This window comes from Pituophis catenifer, unplaced genomic scaffold (assembly GCF_029215685.1).
Source record: "Pituophis catenifer annectens isolate HBS135680 unplaced genomic scaffold, rPitCat1.0.hap2 SCAF_3, whole genome shotgun sequence".
NCBI lineage: Eukaryota > Metazoa > Chordata > Lepidosauria > Squamata > Colubridae > Pituophis > Pituophis catenifer.
Window position 1 is genome coordinate 89339142 of NW_027256883.1, and position 26700 is coordinate 89365841.

The 26700-nt window shown below is 36.6% G+C and overlaps 1 protein-coding gene across 1 annotated transcript in view; it reads right to left on the reverse strand.

Annotated features, from left to right (window-relative positions):
* ELP2 (elongator acetyltransferase complex subunit 2) overlaps nt 1-26700 on the reverse strand; it is a 59595-nt gene that overhangs the window by 17666 nt on the left and 15229 nt on the right. Inside the window, exons 7-16 of the mRNA XM_070940778.1 lie at nt 26313-26379; nt 25981-26124; nt 25147-25242; nt 24661-24761; nt 23814-23945; nt 20142-20291; nt 17279-17467; nt 15910-15979; nt 10165-10260; nt 9989-10046 (exon numbers count right to left, since the gene is read on the reverse strand). Coding sequence (XP_070796879.1) covers nt 9989-10046; nt 10165-10260; nt 15910-15979; nt 17279-17467; nt 20142-20291; nt 23814-23945; nt 24661-24761; nt 25147-25242; nt 25981-26124; nt 26313-26379 — 1103 coding nt within the window. The remainder of the gene's footprint in view (nt 1-9988; nt 10047-10164; nt 10261-15909; nt 15980-17278; nt 17468-20141; nt 20292-23813; nt 23946-24660; nt 24762-25146; nt 25243-25980; nt 26125-26312; nt 26380-26700) is intronic.

Sequence of the window (26700 nt, forward strand, 5' to 3'; positions counted from 1 at the left end):
ACATTCTAAAGTCAGAATGGTCATAAGACAATGGTAATATTCTCCATGATGGTAAGGTGTCCTTGATATGTATGGACAGAGAATCTTCTGCATCTCTAGTCAAATTCTAATATACTTTATGTTCAATGTTGGGAGCCTTGTTTTGTAAATGATGCAGCATGAAATATTCTTCCCAAATTACTGATTTCACATTTTGGTGACACAATGATGGATTGAAGTAGGAGCAGGAAGAAATATGTTCAAGCCCACTTTGACCAGGAGTAACTTTAGACAGTCACTTTCTTTCAGTTTACTTCTGAGAGTTATTGTTCTGAGGAAAAAAATGGATTAACGGTATTGCATTTAAACTCCTGGGGGAGAAAATTCAAATATTATGTCAAAATTTCTTATCAAAATGTACATGGCTCTTTATGTATTCTAAATTTTGTAATATTTAAGTTCTTGGGTTTTTTTGTGAGGGCCATATATTTCTGAAGTCATAATTTTGTGCATTTCAGATGAGGGACCACATAAATGTACATATACATATATGATTAGTGTTAGTTTTTAGAGGTGTAATACCATTATTTTGGACTTTTCATTTTGCATTTTCTTTACAATTCAACTGTAGTGTGACAAGTATACTGACAGGGGTCGGACTTAGTGGCCTGAATGGCTTCCAACCACTTGATTCTATAAAAGTTACCCTAAAATAACATTGTATCTTTAAATAAATAAATAACTTTTCATATTAAAGTAATTCAGCTTCTTGTAAAAAAACAAAACAAAAAGAGGAAGAAATAAAACATCCACATTCTTAATCATCTATATTATTATATACAAAACCCAAAAGTAGAAAAATAACACTTCACATATTAATGATACTCATATTTCCATCATAGAACAATTCAGTTTAACAATTATTAAACTCAGTGGTGCTTTTCAACCGGTTTGCTTTGCGCACTCTTTGCACGTGCTTCATGCAAGAGCATTACATTTCAGAACAGCTGAGGCACGGCAATCCGCTCTGCGGCACCTATGAGCTGGGCTAAAAATGAAGGAATGTAGGTAGGTATAGCGCAGGGGTGGGCGGGAGAGCCTAGCTGACAGTCAGAGAGAACCAGTTCGCTCTCGGCTCACCATCGCAGCTACCAGCTCACCTGAACCGAGGCGAACTGGTAGAAACCCACCAGTGATTAAACTGCAACAACTTGGTAACCAAAGATGAAAGTCAGTTTGGCTTTCTGGATCTATGGGATTCAACATCTATTTACAAAGAACATAAGCTTCCACTCATTGTTTATATTGTAAGTTGGTCACCTATGATTATCCCAGAGTATTTTCCCTTTTTTCTCTCTGATACAAACCACAGAAAATTTAGTAAATATATTAACAAGATTTGAAATCAAACAATGAATATTGGTCAACTGGCTTAATATGTAAAAGGAGATAATCTTCAGAAGACTTGACCTCTAGAGATTTATGGAAAGAACATGGACTTGGCTCTGCAATCCAAAACAGATCATAAAGCATTATTATAGTATGATTACTGAACACTGAAGAATCTTATGCTGACTTTTTACTTTTACTTTTTATTTATGAATTTTTAAAATCATTTTCAAAGTCAGCATTAAATACTACATTAACGATTCAAACAAGTATTTACTAGGGCAAAAATAACGGAAGCAAAACTATCTCTGTACAGTTGGTATATTAATCAGAACTGATACAAGATTCTCTGCTCCTCAGTAAGACTATTTGGGCCTCTAAATGACAACGAATTACTTATTTGTATGCAGAATAAATAGATTATTGTGGAATAGTACTTTCATAATCACATAATGTCAAAATAACATCTTTTAATAGCAACCAATTATGCATGCAGCTAGGAGTTGTGACATATTAACCAAGTGATATAAGGAAGTATAGATGTGTGAACTCCTTATTCATACTAACCAAATATCAAATATCTGGAAATGTACATAGTGAATACCTGAAACAAAACTCCAAAATCTGTAAAGGGCATCTAATTATAAGTGTTAAACACTACTGCATAAACAATACAATTGAAATTCTATATAAAATATATATGTGATCCATTGTAAGTATTTCAAAGTTCTTATTTTCACAGTTTGATCTTTCCAATCTTTCAGTATATTTTTAACAATGTTATCTATTTAAATATTTATCAAAATTAAAAATTAATTTCAAACTATGATGCTGAGGCTCCAGTATTCTCCTACAGACATGCAATTGCTAAATGGTCTATTTTTGGACAATTATTCCAAACTTATCTATTTCTCTGCTGCTATGGCAACTTTCAACCTACATTTTACATGACTGCACATAGCTGCTTTCAAGATTCTTTCAAGATACAAATACAATGAGGAACGAAAAATATTTTCCTTTTGCTTGTCAAAATACCTTTGTAACTTCAAACATGAACAGTAAAACTCCTGAATTTTAAAAATCATTTGGGTTGTTATAGAAAGTAGACTAATTAAGGGTAATAATTAGACTCCCTGCCATCAAACGTCTCTTGCAAGGAATTAGCTGAGAGGTTTGTATTGCTTACAAAACAATTCAAAGGACTGTAACTTGTTGAGAAATGAATACCATTGATACAACTATCCAAGAGGAGAAAAGCCTTAGTAAATACGAGCTTACATAGAGTGTTTTGGCCACCTCCTCACTCCCTCTCTTTACTAATTTTATAATATCAGAAAGATAAATTCTTCTGATTTATACTGCATCAGATCATTCTAATTAGTTTCCAATTTTCTTATTAATGTTCAAATAGAAAAGTGTTATTTTTAAATAACGGTGTTTTTTTTTTTTAAAAAAAACAATAGTGCCAAAAGAAATTCTCAAATACTTTTAGCCTGGGTGTCAAACTCGATTTTGTTGAGAGCTGCATCAGGGTTGTGTTCGACTTTGGAGGGCCGGGGTGGGTGTGGCTGGGGTGAGTTTGGCCAGCATGATGTCACTTGTGTCAGATGGCGCCTGTGGCAGCCTGAGCACTCTAGCAGCGAAAATGGGCTCCCGAACACAATTTTTGGCTGCAACGACCTCCTGCAACCCTCTGCCAGTGAAAACGGAGCTCGGGAGGGCTGTGCGCGGCCCTCCCAAGCTCCATTTTCATTGGCAGAGGCACCACAGGCTGGTCCTTCGCTATTTCCAGGGTGGCCCCACAGGCCAGATCTAAGCACCCCGTGGGCCGGATCTGGCCCCGGGGCCTTGAGTTTGACACCCCTGCTTTTAACTAAACAAGTTCTGGAATTTGTTCTGAAACAAGACAAGAGCTCAAGTGGGTCAGGAAAAGACACAATTTTAAATCCACACTTTAAAAGCACAATTTTAAATTCATGATTTTCTTATCGGGTAGCAAAGAAAAGAGAGGAAATCCAAAGTCAAATAACAATTTCTCTTACTGTCAAAAACCTATTCTGGATTAAAGTGGTGTTACCTGGGAAGAGATATTTTCTCCCACAGGCTTTCTGAATGGAGTGATGCTATACAAAATCTCTGCAGCAGTGTGCATTGCCTTGTTTGCAGATAACAGCTTGCAGTTTCCAGATAACAGCAGGAAGATGGCATGCGGAGGGCCTATCTATGCCAGTGAAATGAATTATTTTCTAACTTAAATTCCTGCAAGATAAGTTTGCTAAAGGTCTTAGTACAAGAAACCTACCAAATGAAGCATAACCACACAATCATTCAGGTACAACCAAGTATGACAATTTCAGGGATTTTATATCAGTGAGCTGTTGTGTGATATCCATGTGGTCTATTCACATAACCAACATTCACGGTCATCTCTCTTGGTGCTCAGCCCCCATGTTTCTTAGAGCTTTAAAAAATAAGAAATGGTGAGTTCAGTAATTTGCTATAAAAAAGACCAAGATAAACAATAGGGATTGACAGTAAATATTCAAGATAAAACCAATCCTGCAATAGATGCAGTCAGAAAGAATGGCAGGCACCGTTTCACCAAACAGTCTTTTGGTGTTTTGCAACTAGCTTCACTTACTATGACAGCCATTACACACACACACACACACACACACACACAAACTCAATCATATTCTTCCTTATAAACCAATGCTATGTTAGTTATCTTTTGGTTGTGCCATTCGAAAGATGTGAATTCCTGCTTGACTTATTTTTTTCCTGAAGTTTTTGTTGTGAAGTAAATTTTGTAAATCAACCTGTTATGAGGGATTTGTCAGCCCATTAAGGATATCCTTGAGGACATCTGTCAGACATTAAGTACTCGACATTAGTTCAGATTGACCTCTATTTAGAAGTGATCCCACTTCTGGTCTTTTAAAGAGTATTTTTTTCTCCTAAAATATTTAATCACCTACAAATGTTCCTGCTTGGATATTTCAAATGCCTTCCTTACTCTAGCAGAGAGAATTGTTTTACCTCAGATCTCCTAAGAGTTCTCAGGAAGAGTAAAGAAAAAAAAAATTCTCTTGTTATTGTTTTAATCAATTGACTTGTTCTTTTGAATTACAGATTACATTTGAGAATAGTAATCAAGGAGAATATTCTGTTTTAAAACAATTGGGTTTTATTATTTAGCTCATTGAGATTTATACAAGTGCAAGCTAAAAAGCTGGATATTTTTTTATTTATTACTTTTGAACCTGTGTTTATACTCAAATATTCAAGTAACATTGATTAAAAAATGAAATGCAAAATTCAATAGAAGAGAACACATATAGTTCAGGACACCTCTCTTGCGCGAGCTGCACTGGCTCCCAGTTTCAATGTGCTTGTCACCATCTTCAAAGCGCTCCATGGCTTAGGACCGGGATACCTACAGGACCGCCTTCTACCACCGAATGCCTCCCACCGTCCGATACGCTCTCACAGAGAGGGCCTCCTCAGGGTGCCGTCGGCCAAGCAATGTCGGCTGGCGACCCCCAGGGGAAGAGCCTTCTCTGTGGGGGCTCCTGCCCTATGGAATGAGCTGCCCCCGGATATAAGAAGGATCCCCTACCTCTGCGCCTTCCGTCGTGCTCTGAAGACTCTATTGTTCAATCAAGCTGGCCTGACCAACTAAATTAATGTTAATGGGTTTTAATTGGTTTTTAAAGGGGTTTTAGCTAAGGGTTTTAATGACGGCCAAATTGCTTTAATTATTTTAAAAACAACATTTTTGTGATGGGTTTGTTTTAATATGGCTGTACACCACCTTGAGTCCTTCGGGAGAAGGGCGGTATAGAAATGTAATTAAATAAATAAATAAATAAATAAATAAATAAATAAATAAATAAATAAATAAAGTATTGTTTTGAGAAAATATTGGTGTAGGAGGTAAGCATTCCTTTGCTGCAGAAAAGTCTTTCTGGTGAGAGTGGCAATATCAATAATTGCTTAACTGTACCCTTTATTTTGCAAACAGGAAGCTTGCAACAAGGAACATCCTGTTCTTAAACTGTCACTGATATATGAAGCCCACTGGTTGTAATGGTATGTGGGAATGATCTTGTGGGGGCAGGAGTTAGCTCCACATTCCAGACAACCATCATGCAAAAGATATCTCAGCCTACAGAAGGAAAATGGGTATGGAAAGCATCTCAGAAAGGATCCTCCATAGTTTTCCAGAAAGACTTCCAAGATTTTATTGCTGTAATCTTACAATAAAGGTGGTTTGTCAGTATTCATAATTTGTGCTTCTTGTATGGACTAATCTCAAAGGGCTGACACTGGTCTACTTTTATCCAATAATTTATTATTTATTATTTATTTATTAATTCAATTTGTATGCCGCCCCTCTCCGAAGACTCAGGGCGGCTCACAATGCATTTAAAATCATTATAAAAATCATTTAAAAATTAAAAACATTAAAAACATTAAAACTCATTCACACCATTCATGGTCAGATCTCGCCGGATCGCAAGAGCAAGATCAACGGCCCCAGGCCTGCCGGAAAAGGCAGGTCTTTACCGCTTTTCGGAAGGCCAATAGAGTGGGGATGGTCCGGACCTCAGGAGGTAACTGGTTCCAGAGAGCTGGGGCAGCCACAGAGAAGGCCCTCCCCCGCGGGCCCGCCAGCTGGCATTGTTTATTTGACGGGACCCGGAGGAGACCAACTCTGTGGGATCTTACCTGTTATTGGGAGTTATGCGGTAGAAGGCGGTCTCGAAGATACCCTGGCCCTGAGCCATGTAGAGCTTTAAAGGTAATAACCAACACCTTGAATTGTGACTGGAGACCAATAGGGAGCCAGTGCAGCTCATGGAGAATTGGTGTAATGTGGGTGTACCTAGGTGCACCCATGACAGCTCATGCAGCTGCGTTCTGGACCAACTGTAGTCTCCGAACACTTTTCAAGGGTAGCCCCATGTAGAGCGTGTTGAAATAATCTAACCGTGAGGTGACAAGGGCATGAGTGACCGTGAGGAGAGCCTCCCGATCCAAGTAGGGTTGCAATTGGTGCACCAGGCGAACCTGTGCAAAGGTCCCCCTAGCCACAGCTGTCAGATGTTGCTCTAATCTTAGCTGTGAGTCTAGGAGGACACCCAAATTGCGAACCTGTTCTGAGGGGGACAATTTCTCCCCCCCCCCCCAGAACCAAGGATTTCCCTACAAACTGCTCCATTTTGTACTTTACTAATATGATGCTCTGAATTCCTTGGCAAAAGATGAAAAGTAATGAGTGAATAATTAAAGGGTCCACAAATCCTGCCTGCAACTATAATCTTAGAAGAAAGGGATAGCAACATTATTAATTTGTTTTAGGAAAAAGATTAGGAAACCTTTCTAACTTTTATGGGTTTTTTAATCTGCATCTTTAATAAGCTCAGATGAGCAGCTCTGGTAATAAAAGTTTGCCCTTGGATGGCTAGTTAAAGATGATCATAGGACACAATCTTTATACTAATCAGATAACTCCTTAGAGAGAAAAGGTCAGAGGAATGGGTATCAAATATGAAGTTTAATAAGCTAGGCAATGCTGTACTGAAATGAACAGATTATACTTTCCTATTATAGGGATTGTCTCATAAGTAAGGAATGTTTCCCTCCTGAAGTTCCAGGTTGGAAAAGAACAAAAGGGCACAGCTATATTTTATTTGGACTAGATGTGGGTATCAAGGAAAGGTATCCCATGTATTATTATAACATGAAGATCCACAGATGAGTAAATAGGAGTGTGCAAAGTATATGCAAAATATTAAAATACCCGTATTTCTTTTTCTACTCAAGAGTAATGAATTTCCAAATCCATTTATCTTTTTTCCTTAATCTTATTCAATTTCCTATATAACCAGAGATAAGGAAATGTGCCTTATTGTACAAAGAAATTTTAATGACAATTATGAAAAAATGCTTAAAAGAAAAATGAAGCTGTTTAATGGCAATGTAGGTATTATTTTACTTATATTCTGTCTTACTATGAATGCAAAGGAAGTTAAGAGTAGCTGTAAATTTGAAATGGATCCATACATGTTGTTAAAGAAACTTCCAAGCTTCTTCAGAAGTCTTCCATGATTGCCTCAAGGCAGGTGAAGGGAATTCTCTTTAAGTGAATTTAAGTGATTAAATATGGAAGCATTTCCAATCAAACTCTTTGCCATGTTTGGCTAAGATACATATTTGGCCTTTAAGTGGCATATTGGGAAGCTTATTGCAAAAGTAGTTTAAAATGACCAGTTTTGATTTGATTTGCATTTATATATTAAATATAACTCTTCATCATTTATTTAATTATTTCTTCTTCTGTTACATCAACAATAACAATTACAACAACCTTTTGAAGTCACTGTAGGCTGTAATTGAGTGTTGAAACTTGGGGCCTAAAATTGTGCACCTCTGTGTGAACAACAAAAAGAAGAACTTTCTTTTGTAAAAAGTATAAAGTCATGATTGTGAATATTGAAAACTGTTTATTATTCAAACTGTACTAAACATGGATAATACCCAGAGTCCACTGGTTGGGTGGCTAATAAATTTAATAACAACAATATCAGAACTGGTGGGACCACAAAATAGATAAAATAATAAAAATGAAGGAGCTAAAGTGTTCTGGGACTTTAAAATTTGAACAGACAAGCACATACCACACAGCACCCCAGACTTGACAAACACCTGCCACACAAAATCCTAGACTTAACAACTGTCGATAAGAAAGACAAAAAAGTCTGGATAGTGGATAGCAGAACAGAAGAGAAAGAACCAGAAAAAATGACAAAATACAAAGACCTGCAATCAGAAGAATGACTATGGTATAAGAAAGCAAAGATAGTGACAAGCTTCCTTGGGTGAAATCCCAAAACATCTGGAGTAACATTTGAACACCATCAACATTAACAAAAGTCACCATCAATCAACTGCAAAAGGTAGTTTTTTTGAGAACAGCTTACATCCTGTGATGATACCTTTAACATTATGAAATAACATCTCCCTATCCCGGGTCCTTGGGCAGAACTCGATAGGTGGATAAAATACCAAATCCAATATAAATATCTGGTTGACTGTGTGACCAACCATTAACTAGTAACTGATACACAATATTTAAGCACAGGTACAGGAAATGTGGTGATTTTTTTTATTTATTTTATTTGATTTCTATACCGCCCTACTCCCGAAGGACTCAGGGCGGTGCACAGCCAAACAATAAAACACATACATACAAAATTTAAAAAAGAATAAAATCAAATTAAATAATTTTGACTCTGACAAATTTAAAACCCCGAACTATTTAAAACCAATTTTAAAATTGAATGTATAAAATACTAAAAGATATTTAAATATTTGAATATTTGTCAGTCCGGTGAATATTGTGAATATTTGAGTCCAGTTTACATCTAAAAGGCAAGGCCCCAAAGAGGCATTATACCTCTGAGAGATCTATGAATGTGTAAAAGTCTTGATGTCTTACAGTATTGCTCACACTGCAGAGTTCAATGGTTTTATTTTTTCCAAGGAAATAGAATGTGGGAAAGAAATTATTTAACATGGCTCATTCTGAGCATCTGTCTGTTAATCAGCAAAATAATAATTCTCCAAAAAATGCAACAAATGGAGGAAATGAGAGAGTGAAGTTAGAGATAGATAGAGTGAGAGAGAGAGAACTTGAACATAGGCCAGATTAGACCAGAGCCTACAGAGAAGAAAATTCCAGAAGAAATTTCCCAATCCATCCCTTTGGAACAGAATATTAATTAGACTGGAATTCCATTCTAAGCCTCCTTCCATGTTATTCAGAGTGGAGAGTATTCAGCCTGCCCACACTCCCCAATGACACATATATACAAACACATAACATGAGGGGAGATCATGAACAGATACATCTGCAGCTCATTACTCCTATGCCTGCTCCTGGTAAGAATATGAAAAAAATTAATCTGGAAGCCATTTTCTGCACACTTTCTTCATATTGTTTTATTACTCTCTTTAGCCAAGAACAGACCAGACATGTTTGGATTAGCATTAACATTCAAATGGTAGAAATACAAGAAAAATACTCTGATAAATCTTTTGCCTGCTAAGCCTGCTAAATGAAATGAAGTAGCATTTCCCTTTGTTCATAGCTCTGCACTGTGGTCCTTTCATGAAGAGTTGGATACACAACCTAGTTTTAAAAAAAGGAATCATATATCTGGCCCTAACTTAACCCAGAACTCCACATTTAACAGGAAAATTGTACAAGTACTCGTTGCTTAACAACTAGCTACTTAACAACTGTTCAAAGTTACAACTGATCTTCCCAGAGCTAGTTATGACCCAATTTTGAAGTTTTGACAGCCATACACACACCCTACAGTTGGATGATCGCATTTTGGACGTTGACAACCAGTTTGCATTTACAGCTGTTTGCAGTGCCACAACCACGTGAGTCATAATTTTTTGTGGTTTTTGCCGTTTCCAGCCTTTACTTCCATTACAGTCATAAGTTGCGAACTACCTGTAAAATTGAAATTACTCTAAAACCGAGGACTTTAAATGGTTTCCATTTTGGAGGTATGTTTGTACATCTATAAACGAAGTAACTTACAACTTTTGAGTTTCGGGCCACAGTGTATTCTGCAAGAGATGATCTTCTGTGGGAGGTTCTGAAAGAAATAATTCAATTCAGTATCGTTGTCCTTATCCTGAACTGGTCAACCTGTCAGCTGTTTGAAGAACCAGCTTTACTCCAGAATTAGGTACTGAATTTAACATATTGCATACCTGAAAGACTACATGGCTGAAAGTAATTTTCACGATACTGTCTGGAAGCATTACTGAGATTTTCTTCTTCAGTTTTTTGAGCTGTTGTATCTGCAGCTGCAAACATACAAATGTTATTGCTTTAAAAGTCACCAAGTATGGAACCTGCAAAAAGATGGCATCTGTTACCGAGCACTAAAACAGAAAGAAACAACTCCAGCTTCAAGATAAAAAGAATCTAAAGACAAGTTAAGCCATAATCTAAACAGCATGAGTAGGAAAGTCAGAAGATATTACACTGCATGTTAAAATAATTGGGCCTCATGATGCAAACCATGACAGCAGCTGGGATAAGTTAAACTCTCATAACAGGATGAAAGAAAGAGGCTGGTATAACAATGCATTCAGATTTCCTTATGCTCTTATGATCATGACGGGGAAAATGCAGTATGAAAAGATAAGATGAATTAAAACCATTCATTCATTAATGATGCATTCTTCAAACGGTTGAACTAGGAACAGGGACAGCAAAGTTCTAGTCTACTCTCAATCAAATATAATGAACCAAAAGAAAAAAGAGGCAAGATAAAACATTTACGGAAGAAGAATGCCAGTCATGCAGAATTACAATAATCAACTATGCAGTTGTATTTACTCTTCAATGGGCATATATAAGTTTACACTACAAGGCAGTAATTCTGTATCTTACAGGCTTAGACAGGAGTTTGAATTCAATTTCAAAAAGGTGCTTTGGGGCTCGGACATAGAACCTCCATGACGGTGTGGCTCCTGTGAAGGACTGTGTTTGAAGGACTCTGTCTTGGAAAAGACAGAGCTGCCTTAAAGAGGTATATGATGCTAAGTACTATGTCATGCTCCCACATGTTCCAAAGCACCTTTTAGAACTGAATCAAATCCCAATGTCCAAAAGTATAATCCACAGAGCTCAAAATTTTCAAAACTGTGGCATTGGACTGAGAGGGATCCAGATTTTAGTTTTCCATCATCCGCAGAAGTTTACTAGGTGATGCTGGGTTATTCACTTTTTCAAAGTACACCCTACCATATAAAACTGTTGTTGAGAGGAATAATAGATCTTATACTTAGATATAAGTACATACCAAATAAAAATACTAATTGCTATATCGTTTCTGCATATGTAAAGCTGTATGAAAAGTAACAGATCTAATTAGTACATATTAGGCCAGTGTAGCCCTTTGGATTCAAAGATGAAAATGTCTTTGGAATGGACAGGGCATACTCACATTGCAGCTTTCTTCTACCCCTCAAAGTAGCTATATCTTTTTATAGGATCGCCCAGGTACCCGCCTATGATGCAAGCTGATCCAGGAAAAGGTTTCATTTAAAGAGTTGCAGACAACTTCCATGTGAGCATCTCTAAAGCAAGTCCAAAGGACAGCTTGCCCTTACATGTCAGAAAATAATGCAACTATTGTACTCATATAAGAACTATTGCTTCATTATCTTGAATAGTGGATAATCTAGGCTGATAATCGGCAGGCTTGCATTTGAGACCCGGCTGTGCCGACCCAGCAGTTTAACCACGAGTAGATAAATGGGTACCACTTTAGTGGGCAACTTAAAGGGGACATGAAGGTAGTCCCCAAGAGAGCATCCCCTGGGCAATAGTGATGCCACTGGCTAATTCCTTCAACCCAGAAGCGCTTTAACCAGACGTGGGCTGCAACCGGTTCGGTGAGTGTGCGCTTTGCGCATGCCTAAAGCACTTGTGCACAGCATTCAAAATACAGCAATTTGAAGCTCAGCTGCTTACCTTCTAAGGCAGTAAGTAAGTAGAACAGTGGAGGTACGGAAATCAGCTGTGCCGTGCGAATCAGCTGAGCCAGAAAGAAGGAAATATAGGACAGGATAGGGCGGGGCGGGTGAGCGGGCCAGCTGATCGTCAGAAGTACCAGTTCACCTGAACCGGTCCAAACTGGCAGCAGCCCACCACTGGCTTTGACACTGATCTAACTGTAGTAGTAGTATCCTGTACAATAGAATGTCGAAGACTTCCAGAATGGATTATAATGGCATGTCTCTATCAGGGGTGAGTTCTAAATTTTTTTACTACCGGTTCTGTGGGCATGGCTTATTTTGTGGGTTTGATGGTCATGTGACAATTCTTTAGAATTCAGCAGAGGTACTGGTCTACCAGGCTTTTAACTGCTTGCAGAGCTGTAGAGGTCTACTCATTTATTTTTGCAGGCACTGGTCTACTCATGTATTTTTGCAGGCACTGGTCTACCCATTTGTTTTTGGAGGCATCGGTCTACCACCAAACTGCCTTTTACCACTGATCAGTTGTAGGGCGGCCCTTTGAAGCCCCACGGCAAGAGTTTAAACAATTTTTTTCCTTATAGCCCATCAGCTGGGACTCAGGAGGCAGCAACAGATTGGGGGTGGGGCCAAATAAAAGGTAAGGATAACGTGGGGACACGGGGGTGGGGGGGCAGAACCGGTTCGGTGATATATCGTCACCACTACCGGCTCGGCAGAACCGGGCGGAACTGGGAGGAACCCACACTTGTCCCTATGCCGAAAACACAAGCTCTGTTCTCAACAGGATAGTACAGACAGGATGTTTAGCTGATGTGCGTTTGATGCCCCCAATATACTCTTTCCTGGGGAAAAATGCTACACTTTGAGGAAATTCTTATGCTAATCATGCCTTCTCCTCACTCAAATATATACACCCCTACCTGTAATAATAAATACTTTAATGGTCTTATATAATTTCTTAAATTTCCTGGATTGCTATGAAATGCATTTCTTTGTTTTAAATTTCCCTTTGAAATCCCAAATGACATAATTTTTACAATCTGGTCAAAAGCCTGGGACAAATTGCTTTACAATTTATTTGGTTCCTTTTTCCTCATGTAATGTTCAAATATTTATTCATTATTTATTCAGGACTGAAACTTTCTAACTTCTGGTATGTTAATATAAGACTGCAGAGTCAACTAACTCCATTTTTAACTGTCCCATTGATCCAGAAATGGGCAATCAAAGAGAATCAATATTTCTATCCCTCTCCTACCATTGCTTAGAACCATTTAAGCTCTCCAGGCCTATTTCTGAAGCAATTAAAGCTTGCAGTTTCATAACAATTATGCTAACATTATTAATAAAAGGAAGCTCATTCAAAAAAGGAAACACTTAAAAATATACAGAAGAGAATAATTTGATCCAGATTGTGAGTCATGAATTATGATGAATTGCTTCTATTCAAGAATCAGAGTTTTCTGAAAATACATAGGCTAATACTGAACTCAAACAATATACCAACATGTAGAAACCAATAATTCAAAGCCCATGTCTAACCTGCCATCATTTGCTCAGTCAATGCAGTGTTAATATAGTAACTCCACTGAACAAAATCAGGTGCTCAAAAGAAATTAAAATATGATAACCTACTAGAACCTGCATGACAATATTGTAAGATATTAGTGAATATATTAAAAGAGATCCTCTGTGGCTAATTTGAATTTCTTTCTTCTATATTTGCTAACAGACTGAAGCCTCACACTCATAAAATCAAACACAATGGCACAGCAGAAGATCCCATTCATACTAATCTGAGAGTAACTTCCACTAAACTCAGTAAGGTTTAATTCTGAAAAGATATGCAGAGAGTTGCACTACCAGGAGGTTTTGAGGCAGAAATAGTTGTATCATTTGGGTCTTTGAGATCATTTGCTTACTAAGCCCTGTTCTATCAATTCAAACACATGGCTTCTCTTACAATGTTAGAGAAAGGCTACGGACCCTTTCTTCTTAAGATTTGGGTGATAGATGTTCAATAGGAGTATGCAGAACATTTTGAATCCCAACCATTTTGAAACTGAAAGGTTCTGTTTTGATCATTTTGAAAGTATTTGGAGTCCAAACCTGTGTTTCCTGTGTTTGAAACAGAGCTGCTTTTGAGCTCAAAAGACATCCAAAATTGTCAAGGCAACCCATTTAATGAGGTAGCTGCTTTGTGAACAAAATAGATGCTTGGGGCTTAAAAGAAAGGATTTCAAATTTGATATTGTTTAAATTCAAAAGCAAAAGCAGAAGTTACTTCATTTTTCAATTACTTTCTATTTTTATAAGGTATTCCATCACTAGAACATAACAATGATAAATATGCAAAACCAATCATATATAAAATCATAATAACAAACTAAATGATGAATTGGGATATGCATAATAGAGTTGCACAAGCTTCAAAATTGATTTAGAGAAATGCTTGGGATAAGCTTCTACTATTCATTAAAGCAACCCAACATTTTTCACATTTTGGAGCAAGCTTGAAAAACAGATCCAGCTGCATTAGGAGGTGCAATGAATCAACTCCTTAAAGTAACTTTTTTTTTTCAGGCTTGGTAGAAGCTTGGAAAAGGTAGGTGACTAATGAATAGCACAGAGGTACTATGAGAAGCTTTTCTCAAATCATTTCCAAACTATACACACATCTAGGAGGGAGGGAGGGAGGGAGGGAGGAAGGAATTAAATGCTGCAAGAAACCATGGTTTAACATAATGGGAACAAGCACAAGTAATCTCAGCTCATACCTTCCTCCTGATTTTCTCTTTTCTGAAAGAAGCCTCAAAAACAAGAACCAAAATCTTCCTTTGTTTTGACTAATTTCAAATGAGCATTACACTCAGAGCCTAAACTATGTCACTTTAAACTACCCTGTTTCCCCGAAAATAAGACATCCCCTGATAATAAGCCCAATCGGGCTTTTGAGCACATGCGCTAAAATAAGCCCCCCCCCCCGAAAACAAGCCCTCTCCGAAAATATTTAAATGCAGAGCTGGAATTCAGGTAAGACTGCAAGAGAAGCCCCATCTTGCTCCACACGCCCCAAAATAATAATACCTCCCCGAAAATAAGGCCAAGCTTTTATTTCAGGTTTCAAAAAATATAAGATAGGGTCTTATTTTCGGGAAAACAAGGTATGGTTTCATGAAATGACAATTTGACTTTATCCAAGTATCAAGAAATAAACATCAACATAAAATAAAATAACATGGTCTTAAGTCCTAATTCATTCTCTCAAACTGACGTTTTTTTCTAGAAAATGGCAAAAAAAAATCACAAATCATAAAAATCATGTGACTGTGGAGGACTGCAACCAGTCATAAATGTGAGCTGATTGTCAAGTGCCCAAACTGCAGTGATATGACCATGGAGGGGCAGTGTAATGTTTTATATGGCTGGAAATGCTTTACAGGCCATGAAGCACTTTTTCTGAGATTGCTATAACTCTGAACAGTCATTTAATGACCGGTTGTAAGTCGAAGAGTTCTGTAACTGCATTGAATCGGTGTTTACACGTTACAGTATACTTAAAGCATGATGTGCTTTAACCACCGTCCATTGAACAATTCACAGTGACTGAGTTGCTGTGTACTAATAAACAATATATCAAACAATCTTATGGTTTAAATTGATATGTAAAGCCATATGTTGCCAATTTAACAACAAAATGGAGGCAGAAATTTGCAGAAATGTTTCCATGTTAGGTAAAAGATAAAATTTCCAGGTGACAGAAACTTTTTACCATGCATATATATTAGGCTGCAATTTTCAAAATCTCTAATTATTGGAGATGCTAATTTGCATTACAAAATTAAGTAAGGATCACTCATCTCTCAGCTAATTTCTCTCATCAACCTGCATAGCACAAATATGATCAAAGAAACACTCACGTACACAAATATGCAGTTAAGTACATACACTGGCAGATATTACCTTCAAAGACAGCCTTATTGGATAAACCTAAGGCTGGTACAGTAGCCCCTTCTGGAAGATCCACCATTTGCTAAGAAGAAGAAAATATTATTTATGATTGTCTGAATCTTCTCATTATAGATATTTATAGATATCTTCTTTCTGTGAGTCACAAATCTAAAATGTAGTATACATGATACTAAGGAATTCCTAGAAAAATCTCAAATTAATTTAAAATCTTTGCTTTGGTTCTAATTTTCTAGGTCATACAGAAGTACTATTGAGTTCATACATCATGCTAACTGTTCAACCACGTTCGATGAATAAAGTACAATTATCTATACACCATATTAGGTAATAAGTAATAAAACCATGGTTTTAAGTCACAAATACAAAACATCTTCAAAAGTAACAATTATACCATACAGCACAGATTATGAGCATTTTCTAAGAATTTTGATTGGATTGTAACTAAACAGATGTTCAAATTTAAAATTATATTCACATCTCCACAAAAAAACAAGTTTAATACTATGTCTAACTCAAACTCAATCTTCAGCACTAGTGTTCGGCAAACCACAGTTCGCAGACCAATGCCTACAAAATAGACCACATCAAGAAACTGACTCCATAGGAAGACTAGAACTAGGGAATACTTCTAGAGCATAGAGTAAGACCAGAATATAATTCTAGTCCTTGTGAAGTTAGTTTCTTGACAAGGTCTATTTCACAGGACTGGCAATGCCATTAATTCTCTCCATGCATATTTTTGGTCTCTTCTTTTAAAATTAAAAGTGGGAAACAGAGTCAAAGGCCTCTATGGGCTACTTCTTTGCTTCCTTATCTTTAAACTCGATCTCCAAGTCCCCCCAAATTACCTAAAACTGTAGTTTTCAGCCTGATTTTGTTCCATTTTTGGCATTCTGGAAAACTTTTAGTGGTAGAGGTGAGAACAGGGAGGTTCTTGGAGGCAAGCTATTGCTGTGTTCATTTTTACAAATGGACAGTAATCCTCCAATCAGACCTGAATGGTTCACCAAAAAGGTTTACCATAGGCTAAACGGGGGGGGGGGGTGAGTTGACTCATAGAGACACCCTGCTCCTGTTCTCCCCTTGCCGTTCCCCCCAAAATGCAACCTGGAAAATGTTAATCCTATCCTCTCCAATGATACTATACATTCTCAAATGGCCTACAGAAGGTCAGGAGACTGCTTTATAGCCCCTGACAATTCAAACCTCCACCCTCCCTTTAAGTAAAGAATATCTGAGTTCATTCTACATTTCTGTAATATGTTTTAAAATGTGCTCAAATTCAAATGAAGAGATGCAAACATAAAAAGTAGCACACAGTATTTTTAATTCTTTTAAAGCAACTGAATACATAACTTACACCAGAATATAATTTCTCCAGAGATATTCCAGAAATACTGCTGAAGTTCTCAATGAAATTTCTAGGTGCAGTAAACACGCGAAGCACTTTCTCATCTGCTCCAGATACAAACTGAAACTGTGCTGTCAGTGCTATACACTGCATATCGTACCCATGGACTTGGGGTCTTGCTATTTCATGCCATGACACCTAGTAAAAGGACCATTGCATTTATACAAGCACCGATCTTAGAATCTATAGGAGAATTTAACATTTTAAGTTCTATCAATCTTTTATCAATTTTAGAATTACAGTTTGCTGAAAATATACATTCAGTTCATTTCCCACAAAAATGCATTCTCGCCTCTATTCAGATTGCATTGGAAATGCCAAGAATCTTCTTTCTTTAATAAATAATTGACAAACAGTGCTGATCTGTCCAATACCTGACAGAAAGGGACCAAAATCCTATCCTGGTTTAAAATACAACTTTGTCCCCCCGTTTGGTCTCCCCCTGAATTTTATTTTAACAATCTTTATTCCCCGCTCAAAACAGAAGATGAACAATGCAAACTATGTTGCATGTATGATATAATTAAGTATAATTATATATTTTATTTTTAAACAATTAATTTTAATATAAACTTCTAAATGTTTATACTCATGTAATAATGTCATACAATAGTAGCTAACGACTAAACAATATAAATATAATATGCATAAATTTTAGGAAAGTTTAAGAAACAGCTATAGTTCAGCTTACATATTCTGTTGGAAAAAGATATTTGTTTTAAAACTTGGTTGTAAAAATCCTAACAACTTTCAGAATTTAAAATTTATGTATTGGTTTGATACCATTCAGTGGTCATCCAGAGTTCTGCAGTTCAGATATGCTAGCTCTAATTTATCTACAGGAGTTGTGCCCAAAACAAGAACATTGTGGCTGGTAAATTTGGAATAATAATATCTTAGTTATTCTGGGTTTTGGCACAGCCCAATTCGATAGGATTCTTGTGGGACAAGTAGGGCAAGTTTAGAGTACCTCTCCCTCTGCAGGGTCTGTGCACCAGTTTGGCCATCAATCTTCCTAGTGTTTTCTTTTGCTGAGCTCCCTTTCATCCTGGTTTGCTTCCTACCAATCTTGAATTCAAGTCTAACATATCTAACCAACCTACCTACAACTTCTCTAATATCAATCTTAGCTATGGTATCTAAGCAAAACTGGAAAAAGAAGGCCCTGCAATAATCAGAGGAGCAAATTTGATATATTGTATTTGAACTAGTGGGCTAGTCATAATACTTCATGTGATAAAATGTATATTTCGCTGTGCCCTCAAAACCTTGTTGTTCCGCCAGGCTGGGCTATCAAGGTAAAGATTTTAATTGGGTTTTTAAAAATGGGATTTTAAATTTGGAGTTTTAAATTGAGCCTATCATTTAATAATTTTAATTATTTTTAAATTTTGTCTGTCTTTGTGCTTTTAATCAGGCTGTACACCGCCCTGAGTCCTTCGGGAGAAGGGCGGTATAGAAATAAAATAAAATAAAATAAAATAATAAAATAAAATAAAATAAAATAATAAAATAAAATAAAATAAAATAAAATAATAAAATAAAATAAAATAAAATAAAATAAAATAAAATAAAATAAAATAAAATAAAATAAAATAAAATAAAATAAAATAAAATAAAATAAAATAAATAAAATAAAATAAATAAAATAAAATAAAATAAATAAAATAAAATAAAATAAAATAATAAAATAAAATAATAATAAAATAAAATAAAATAAAATAAAATAAAATAATAAAATAAAATAATAAAATAAAATAAAATAATAAAATAAAATAATAAAATAAAATAAAATAAAATAAAATAAAATAAAATAAAATAAAATAAAATAAAATAAAATAAAATAAAATAATAAAATAAAATAAAATAAAATAAAATTAAATAAAATAAAATTAAATAAATAAATAAATAAATAAAAACATATGGTGACAGTAGAATAGCCAACTGGCCTCCCTGCCCTTCCCTCCTCCAATTTTCCCAAGGTCCATCTATCCCTATCTTTGCCTTTTTTCCATTCTACCTGATAACCCGAGTTTTAGGTCAACATTCAGATCAAAAATGCACATTGTTAGTCTCAATAGGCAGACCAGAGCAGAAAATCAACTTCACAATCAGAGTAAAACTACCTCAACGTACAACCACAATTGAGCCCAAAATGTCTGTTGCTAATGGAGACAGTTGTTAAGTGAACTTTGCCCCACTTTTTATGATCTTTCATAAGTGAATGTCAAGTGAATCACTGCAATTCTTAAGTTAATAGCATGGTTGTTAAGTGATTCCTCATTGACTTTGCTTGTTAGAAGGTCGCATGTTACATTACCCCATGACCCTGCAAGTGTCATACGAGTCAGTTGCCAAGCATCTGAATTTTGATTCCATGAGTATATGGCTGCTACAATGGTCATAAGTGTGAAAAACAGTCATAAGTCACTTTTTTCAGTACCATTGTAACTTTGAGCAGTCACTAAATGAACTGTTGTAAGTGGAAGTCTACCTATGTATTGAGATAAGCTATAAAAACAGAATCCTGGAAGTCAGATTATACTATCCTTCCACTCCTTCCTCAAGTGAATCAGGGATTGGTTTACCTGAGCTACTAATTATTATCTTGCTTCCCAAGGCTTAAAGAACATTTTACTCCTTTTTGTCTAGGTACAGTAATTGTTCTTACCAATTTTGTGAAGGTCATCTCCCTTACCCTCTCCACACACTGAGTCCATGCCCAGAATAAATACTCTTATTTCTGTCTGGAAATGGATGGTCTGAAACTAGCTATTCCATCCACATAATTTCACAAGCTTGAAAAACATACCTCTGGGTTGTCCTCTCTTTTCCATGGAGCAAATATTCTTGTGGTTTGGTCAGAACCAACAGAAATTATAAAGTCTCCCTCTGGATCCCACTTCACATCTTGGACACAATTAAAATGTCCTGAAATCATCACTTCTGGAGTCCATTCACTCTAAATAAAAAACATTTATATTTTAATCTATGAATGAGGTAAAAGTTAGATATAGAAGTCCTCTTCACTAAGAACTAAAGTTGAAAATCAATTTAAGCTTTACAAAGAACATTGTCATTCTTGGATGATAAAAGATTCCGGTTGTTTTTTAAAGTTTATAACAAAGGAAACAGACACTTTTAAGATGTCTGCCTTTGGAAGCTCAGCCCAAATCTTCCAGTGACCATATGTAGCCTTAGTGCTTTCAGCTATAGAATCCTAAACAATAATTTCGAAACAGGGAGTAACCAATGGTGCAGCGGACAATGTTCAAGAGGAACATGATGAATCCAGATCAGAATGTTGTAATAAACACAAGGAGACCAGTTGGCGTCGTGGCAGGAACGGCTGGAAAATAGCAGAGCTCCACCAAGCTCCATAAAAACCAGCTGGTATCTGCATGCTGGGAGACCCTACAGGGTCAAAGCAGTTCTGAAGGGGTGGTGAAGGAAGGAGAGGTGCTTTGTCGACCACGAGGAAACCGCAATTTCCTCGTTAAGTCTGAAGAAAGCTCTCCCGAACGGCAGTAGGGAAGACGACCATCTTTGGCAAGTCACAAGCTATGACAACAGGAACAATAAGATTTGTGCTGGAGTGGTTCATGGACAGAGCATTGAAACTGGGTGAGACAACTTCCAACTTTTATTCTAGAGATCTAACCCAAATAAAAGAATTTTAAAAAATACTCTCCAACCTTATTAATAATTGGTTTTATTGGTGTTTCTAGAAAATTGTGATATTGGAATTATGGTGGAACATTGAGTAATATTTAAAATATTAAAATATTAGCGATTCAGCAGGAGACAACAAACACATTGTATGAAGAAATGTTACTGATATTTAAATATATTTATGGAGAAAGTGATAAAAGAATCATAAAGAGAGAATGGTATTGTTTAAAGACAAAGATGTGAATGTAGAACCCCAACAAATGGGGGGGAAATGAGTACAAATTGGGAAAATAGTATTATATACACTGATATATAAAAGAATCTATTACAATTACAATGTGCATATTAAGCTTAGAAGTTGGAAGACAAAGATTATGTATATTTAATTGTATTATTAATGTTAGCATTGTGTAAAAAGTATATTGACCCAGTCAATACACTTTCTAAAAATATGTATGGTTGTGGTTGTTAAAGGAAAATTACAAATAAAACATATATTATATATGTTTTCATAGATTTTCATGGGTACAGGTACACAAGTCTTGGTGTATTCGGGTCTTTTCCCGTGTAAGATTGAGAGTATCTTGGCGACGTTTCGACGAGGTCCCACTTGTCGTCTATAGGCTAGTGTCTTCGGCTTCATGCATGTGCGAGCAAAGCGTGATTGGAGATGCCGTCTCTCTATAAATACTGGTGGGGAGGTGTGGAGTGCTGGCTTTGTTGTTATAAGTGGGTTGGTTGGCTGTTCTGCTCAAGACAATACATCACAGAACTCAGGATGTTACAACATAAAGCTCAGGATGTTACAACACAGCCAACTACCCACTGGAGCCAGGGGTGAAATCTAAAAATTTTCGCTACCGGTTCTGTGGGCAGGGCTTAATTAGTGGGCGGGGCTTGGTGGTCAGTGGGTGTGGCCAAGTCAATGTCACTTCTTTGCCCTTTTTTAACCTACAAAACACAACACAACACAACTAAATAGGGGCCTGGTGGCTCAGCAGACTAATAGCATTGTGATTAACATCAGCTGTCTGCAATTACTGTAAGTTCGAATCTCACCAGGCTCAAGGTTGACTCAGCCTTCCATCCTTTCTAAGGTAGGTAAATTGAGGATCCAGTTTCTGGGGGCAATAAGCTGACTTTGTATAAATATACAAAAGTATGAAGGCTATTGCTTAACGTACTGTAAGCCACCCTGAGTCTCCGGAGAAGGGTGGCATATAAATCAAATTTAAAAAAAAACAAAAATAAAACCCTGGCTCACCCACAATGTAAAAGCAGCTGTGCTAGACCCAAAATGGCCCCTGCAACAAGCAGGAACCTCACACAGCCACAAAAAGCCCAAAAAAACAACTTTCACACTTTACACACACACCACACAACACAACACAACACAACACAACACAACTGGCTCACCCACAATGTAAAAGCAGCTGTGCTAGACCCAAAATGGCCCCTGCAACAAGCAGGAACCTCACACAGCCACAAAAAGCCCAAAAAAACAACTTTCACACTTTACACACGCACAACACAACACAACTGGCTCACCCACAATGTAAAAGCACTGGCAAAATGGCCCCTGCAACAAGCAGGAACCTCACACAGCCACAAAAAGTCCAAAAAACCAACTTTCACACTTTACACACACAAAATTCCATGTACAGCTTTGTGAGATTTTGTGTGTTTGTGTAGTTAGAGTGAAACACTACAGAAACACACAAAATCTCAGAAAGCGGCACAAATATTATTTTATTTTATTTTTATTTTCATATAAAAGCAGCTAAATTTAAAACTTCCTAAACTTTAAATGGCTAGGTCTAAAAAAAGAACAACTAAAAAAAAAACCCCAATTAACTATTTTTTTTAAAGCTCCCAAAGGGGAAAAAAACTTACAGGCAAGCAGGCAGGCAGATAAAGCTGCTCACCAATGAGCTTGATTGCAGGCAGGGAGATTCAGTTGCTTGCTGATGCAATGGATTTCAGGGATTACAGCAAGCGAAGCAAGGCAGGTGTGCGAAGGTAAGCAAGCTGGAGGCTGGGGGGGAAGGGATTTTTGTTACCGGTTCTCCAAACTGCCCGCCGCCATCGCTACCTACTCGCCTGAGCCAGTCCGAACCAGGAGCATTTCACCCATGACTGGAGCTCAGGATGCTGCCACACGGCCCATTACCCAGGTCGTTATAACACAAAAGCCTAATGGGCACACAGCTAGGACCTCGCCCACACAGGATGTTACGAAACAGTCGACTAATCTGCAAACATCAACTCCATCAACTAATCAAGATGTAACAACACAGCCAACCAACCTGCTTACAACAACAAAGCCAGCACTCCACACCTCCCCACCAGTATTTATAGAGAGACGGCATCTCCAATCACGCTTTGCTCGCACATGCACAAAGCTGAAGACACCAGCCTGAAGATGACAAGTGGGACCTCGCCGAAACATCGCCAAGATACTCTCAATCTTACATAGGAAAAGACCCGTCTGTCTCAGATCTGGGAAAGCTATAAGAAGAGATCATTCTGGGCCAAATAGATAAAAGCTGATGGACCCAAAAGTCACTTCACATAGCCATTTGTTTTTCCCACAAAGGCCAAGCATGTCCTAATTATCTAAACTTATTCAATTCAACTGGTTTGCTATTTATTACTGCTCAGAAAAGAAGGAAACCCCTCCTCAATGCTCCTCAATTTATAAAAGATGTTTAAAAATATACAACATGGTTATATGGAATGAGCAAAGAGCCACTTCTTCCTATATAAAGATATTCCATATATGCTTTGATGATAGAAATCAATTCTCTCTTGCCTTGTTTGCAGAAGTCTGTTTCCAAAGATGAAGGGCTCCATGGAAAGCATGAGCAAGAATCATTGATCCGTCTGGGCTGAACTGACAGTCAAAAAATCCAAGCGTATTTCCTCCCACTTCTCCTATTCGGACCTTTTGAAAAAGTAAGGTACAATATGCATGAATGTATGTGCCTTCCCCCTGCTAATTAAGGACTGTGAGCAAAAGACAAATGATTTAGAATTGCATTAAAAATGAAGTTAAAACAATGTCATTCTAGATGTATCCAAATACCATGCACAATTAAAAAAATACATTAAATCAAGCCTTTTGAAAACAGGTTTGCAAGATAGTTTGCAAGTTTATATAATTACTTTGATAGAGGTATATTTCCCTGGAGGCTAGGATTAAATGCTACAATCTAAAAAGTAATATAATCAATCTCTAGAAATTATTTCACATATTTTTGTATGAAAGCAGTTATTTTTAAATGCTTGGTTAACTTGCCAAACTCAAAGGCAGCAGCAATATAAAAAGTGCTTCTTCCAACTGCCTAATCAACCAAAACTGATTTCCTGCAAAATAGTTGTTAAATGCTAAGCCTGTTCCACCCTTCCCCTATCCAGTATAGACTCTGCTTCCATGTTTAAACCATGCCAGATTTCCTTGTGACGATGGTTGACTAATCCAGTTTCAACAAAAGTTTCAATCTCCAATTAAAAGTACCTTAATTTGCACTTGGGAACATGTAACTCAAGACTGTAGTTAATGCCAGGCAGGGAAATCACTTTAGAAAGGAAGCAAATGAAGCCTGCGCGTTTCTTTTACTCTGATGACACAAACAGAGGAAATGAAAAACCACATCTACCTGTTCCAACCACATTCCAGATTCATCATCTGGAGACCACAGGATCACTGTTTTGTCCATTGAAGCAGATAGTAACTTCATTGGCTGTTCCATCCTGCCATCTACAGTATCAGGAAAAAATATCCCCATTTTTTCATATATTTTTGTCAAATACAGGTTTTTTTTAATCACATCTGAAGAAAAACTTAAATAGGAAGTCTACAAGAATGCCAACTATACATGGCTGAAGTTGGAAAGAAGGTAGCAATTTACAATGTCTTCAAAGGTGTGCATGGACTAAAATCTTGTAAATTGAATCCTGGATACTGTAACTCTTCACTTCTACATATGGTGAAAAAAGCCATAATTTGTTGTATCACACATTTTAAATTTTCTATGCTTTGAATTAGAAGGAGTAAGCTCAACACGGAGTTCTCTATTTTGGCAATAAATTCTACATTCCTTGTCATCTCTATTAGTAACCCAAATTGGAAATTACACACTTACCTTTAAAATATGGTGGCTGCCAATGAACTCCATATACCCAGTTTTCATGGCCAGCTAGCACTGAATCCAAGGTAACTGCAAAGGATTTATCTATACCTATCACAAAACAAAACAAGCGGAAAAGAGAGTGAAAAAAAATATTCCAGCCTGTTTTTAAAACAGCCAAGCTCACCTTCTTTGTATTTGAAACTACATGTACCAAGCAATAGCTTACTATCAGAGAGTTCCCACATTGCAAGTTGAAAGAAAATTCTGTTACATGTGTTGAAATCAATCAGAATGGAAAGCAAATGTCAAAGAGTAAATTAATTGTCAAGACTTATCTAGCCATTGTATAAATGACTTAGCCTTGCAAATAACACAATGACAAAATTTATGATCCTGTGTCTGTGAATTCATCCTTAAAAAAAAGATATGAAGAGGACAGAGGACTTCTGTATATTCAAGGTGCTGGATGCAAATACATATTTCACAGATAGATAAAATGTAACACACAGCTGATATGGAAAAGAAAAACTATACATTCATTCACTATATTCAGTTGGATGTAATTATTTCTATTCCATTTATGGAATATATTAATGTAAAGAATGTAGATGTATATTAAGAATACAGCACAGACAAAATTTAATTAATGTGCAAGAACAGATATCTATGATGTCATGGGGGCATCAATCAAATTAATTGAAAGAAAACAAAGTGAAGCCTGTGTTTCAGCTAATTAATAGCACATTCTTCCACAATGCATTAGAAGAATGAGATCTTATCTTTTATTTAACCATGCTGGAAACATTTTTATTTGAAAAAAAATCCAATATAAGAGAAAAGATTTACCATTGCTATTTTTTATGGTGAAAACATTCTCTTTCAACCTAATAGTGTCCTCATCTTGGATTTCCCCAAACAATGAAGTTGCATGCATCTTCCAGATTCTTATCAGACAATCCTGAGCACAGCTTGCCAAATACAGATCTCCATCTTTTATTAAAAAAAAAAAGTTAATAAAGCAGTCATTAAAGAAAGAGTTTAAAAGGGATATTCAGTGCCCCAAAGAAATCAATATTTACAATGGTTACTTAATAAACAAAACAGTGTCTAGTTTCTATGCCTGCAAAACATGAGAAATCCCCCCTGAAATCTCATAAGCCAAATTCAATGAGATTTACCACAAAATGCCCATTCAACTCCTCTTATCCAGTCTTCATGTCCATGTAGTAGTAAAGATTTCTGAAACTGAAACAAATAAACAAGCACCCTCAATATGCAGCATAAACATATATTACAATTTTCCATTGTGCAGCTTGGTGGTTCCCTAACATCCAATTTTGGTGCTTTTTGCATCTTTCCTGGTTTATGACCATAGATATTTCTATCATAGTAAATTTGTTACTGTAACATTGAAGAATCTTTAATCTCAGTGTCTCTCAAATGTTTTGCAAGTACAAAACTCCAAGACTTTTATTTCTCGTAAGGATTGGAACTCAGAACATTCCTATATACTCTACACAGCTTCATATAGGGCTATGATGGCAAACCTATGGCACGCATGCCACA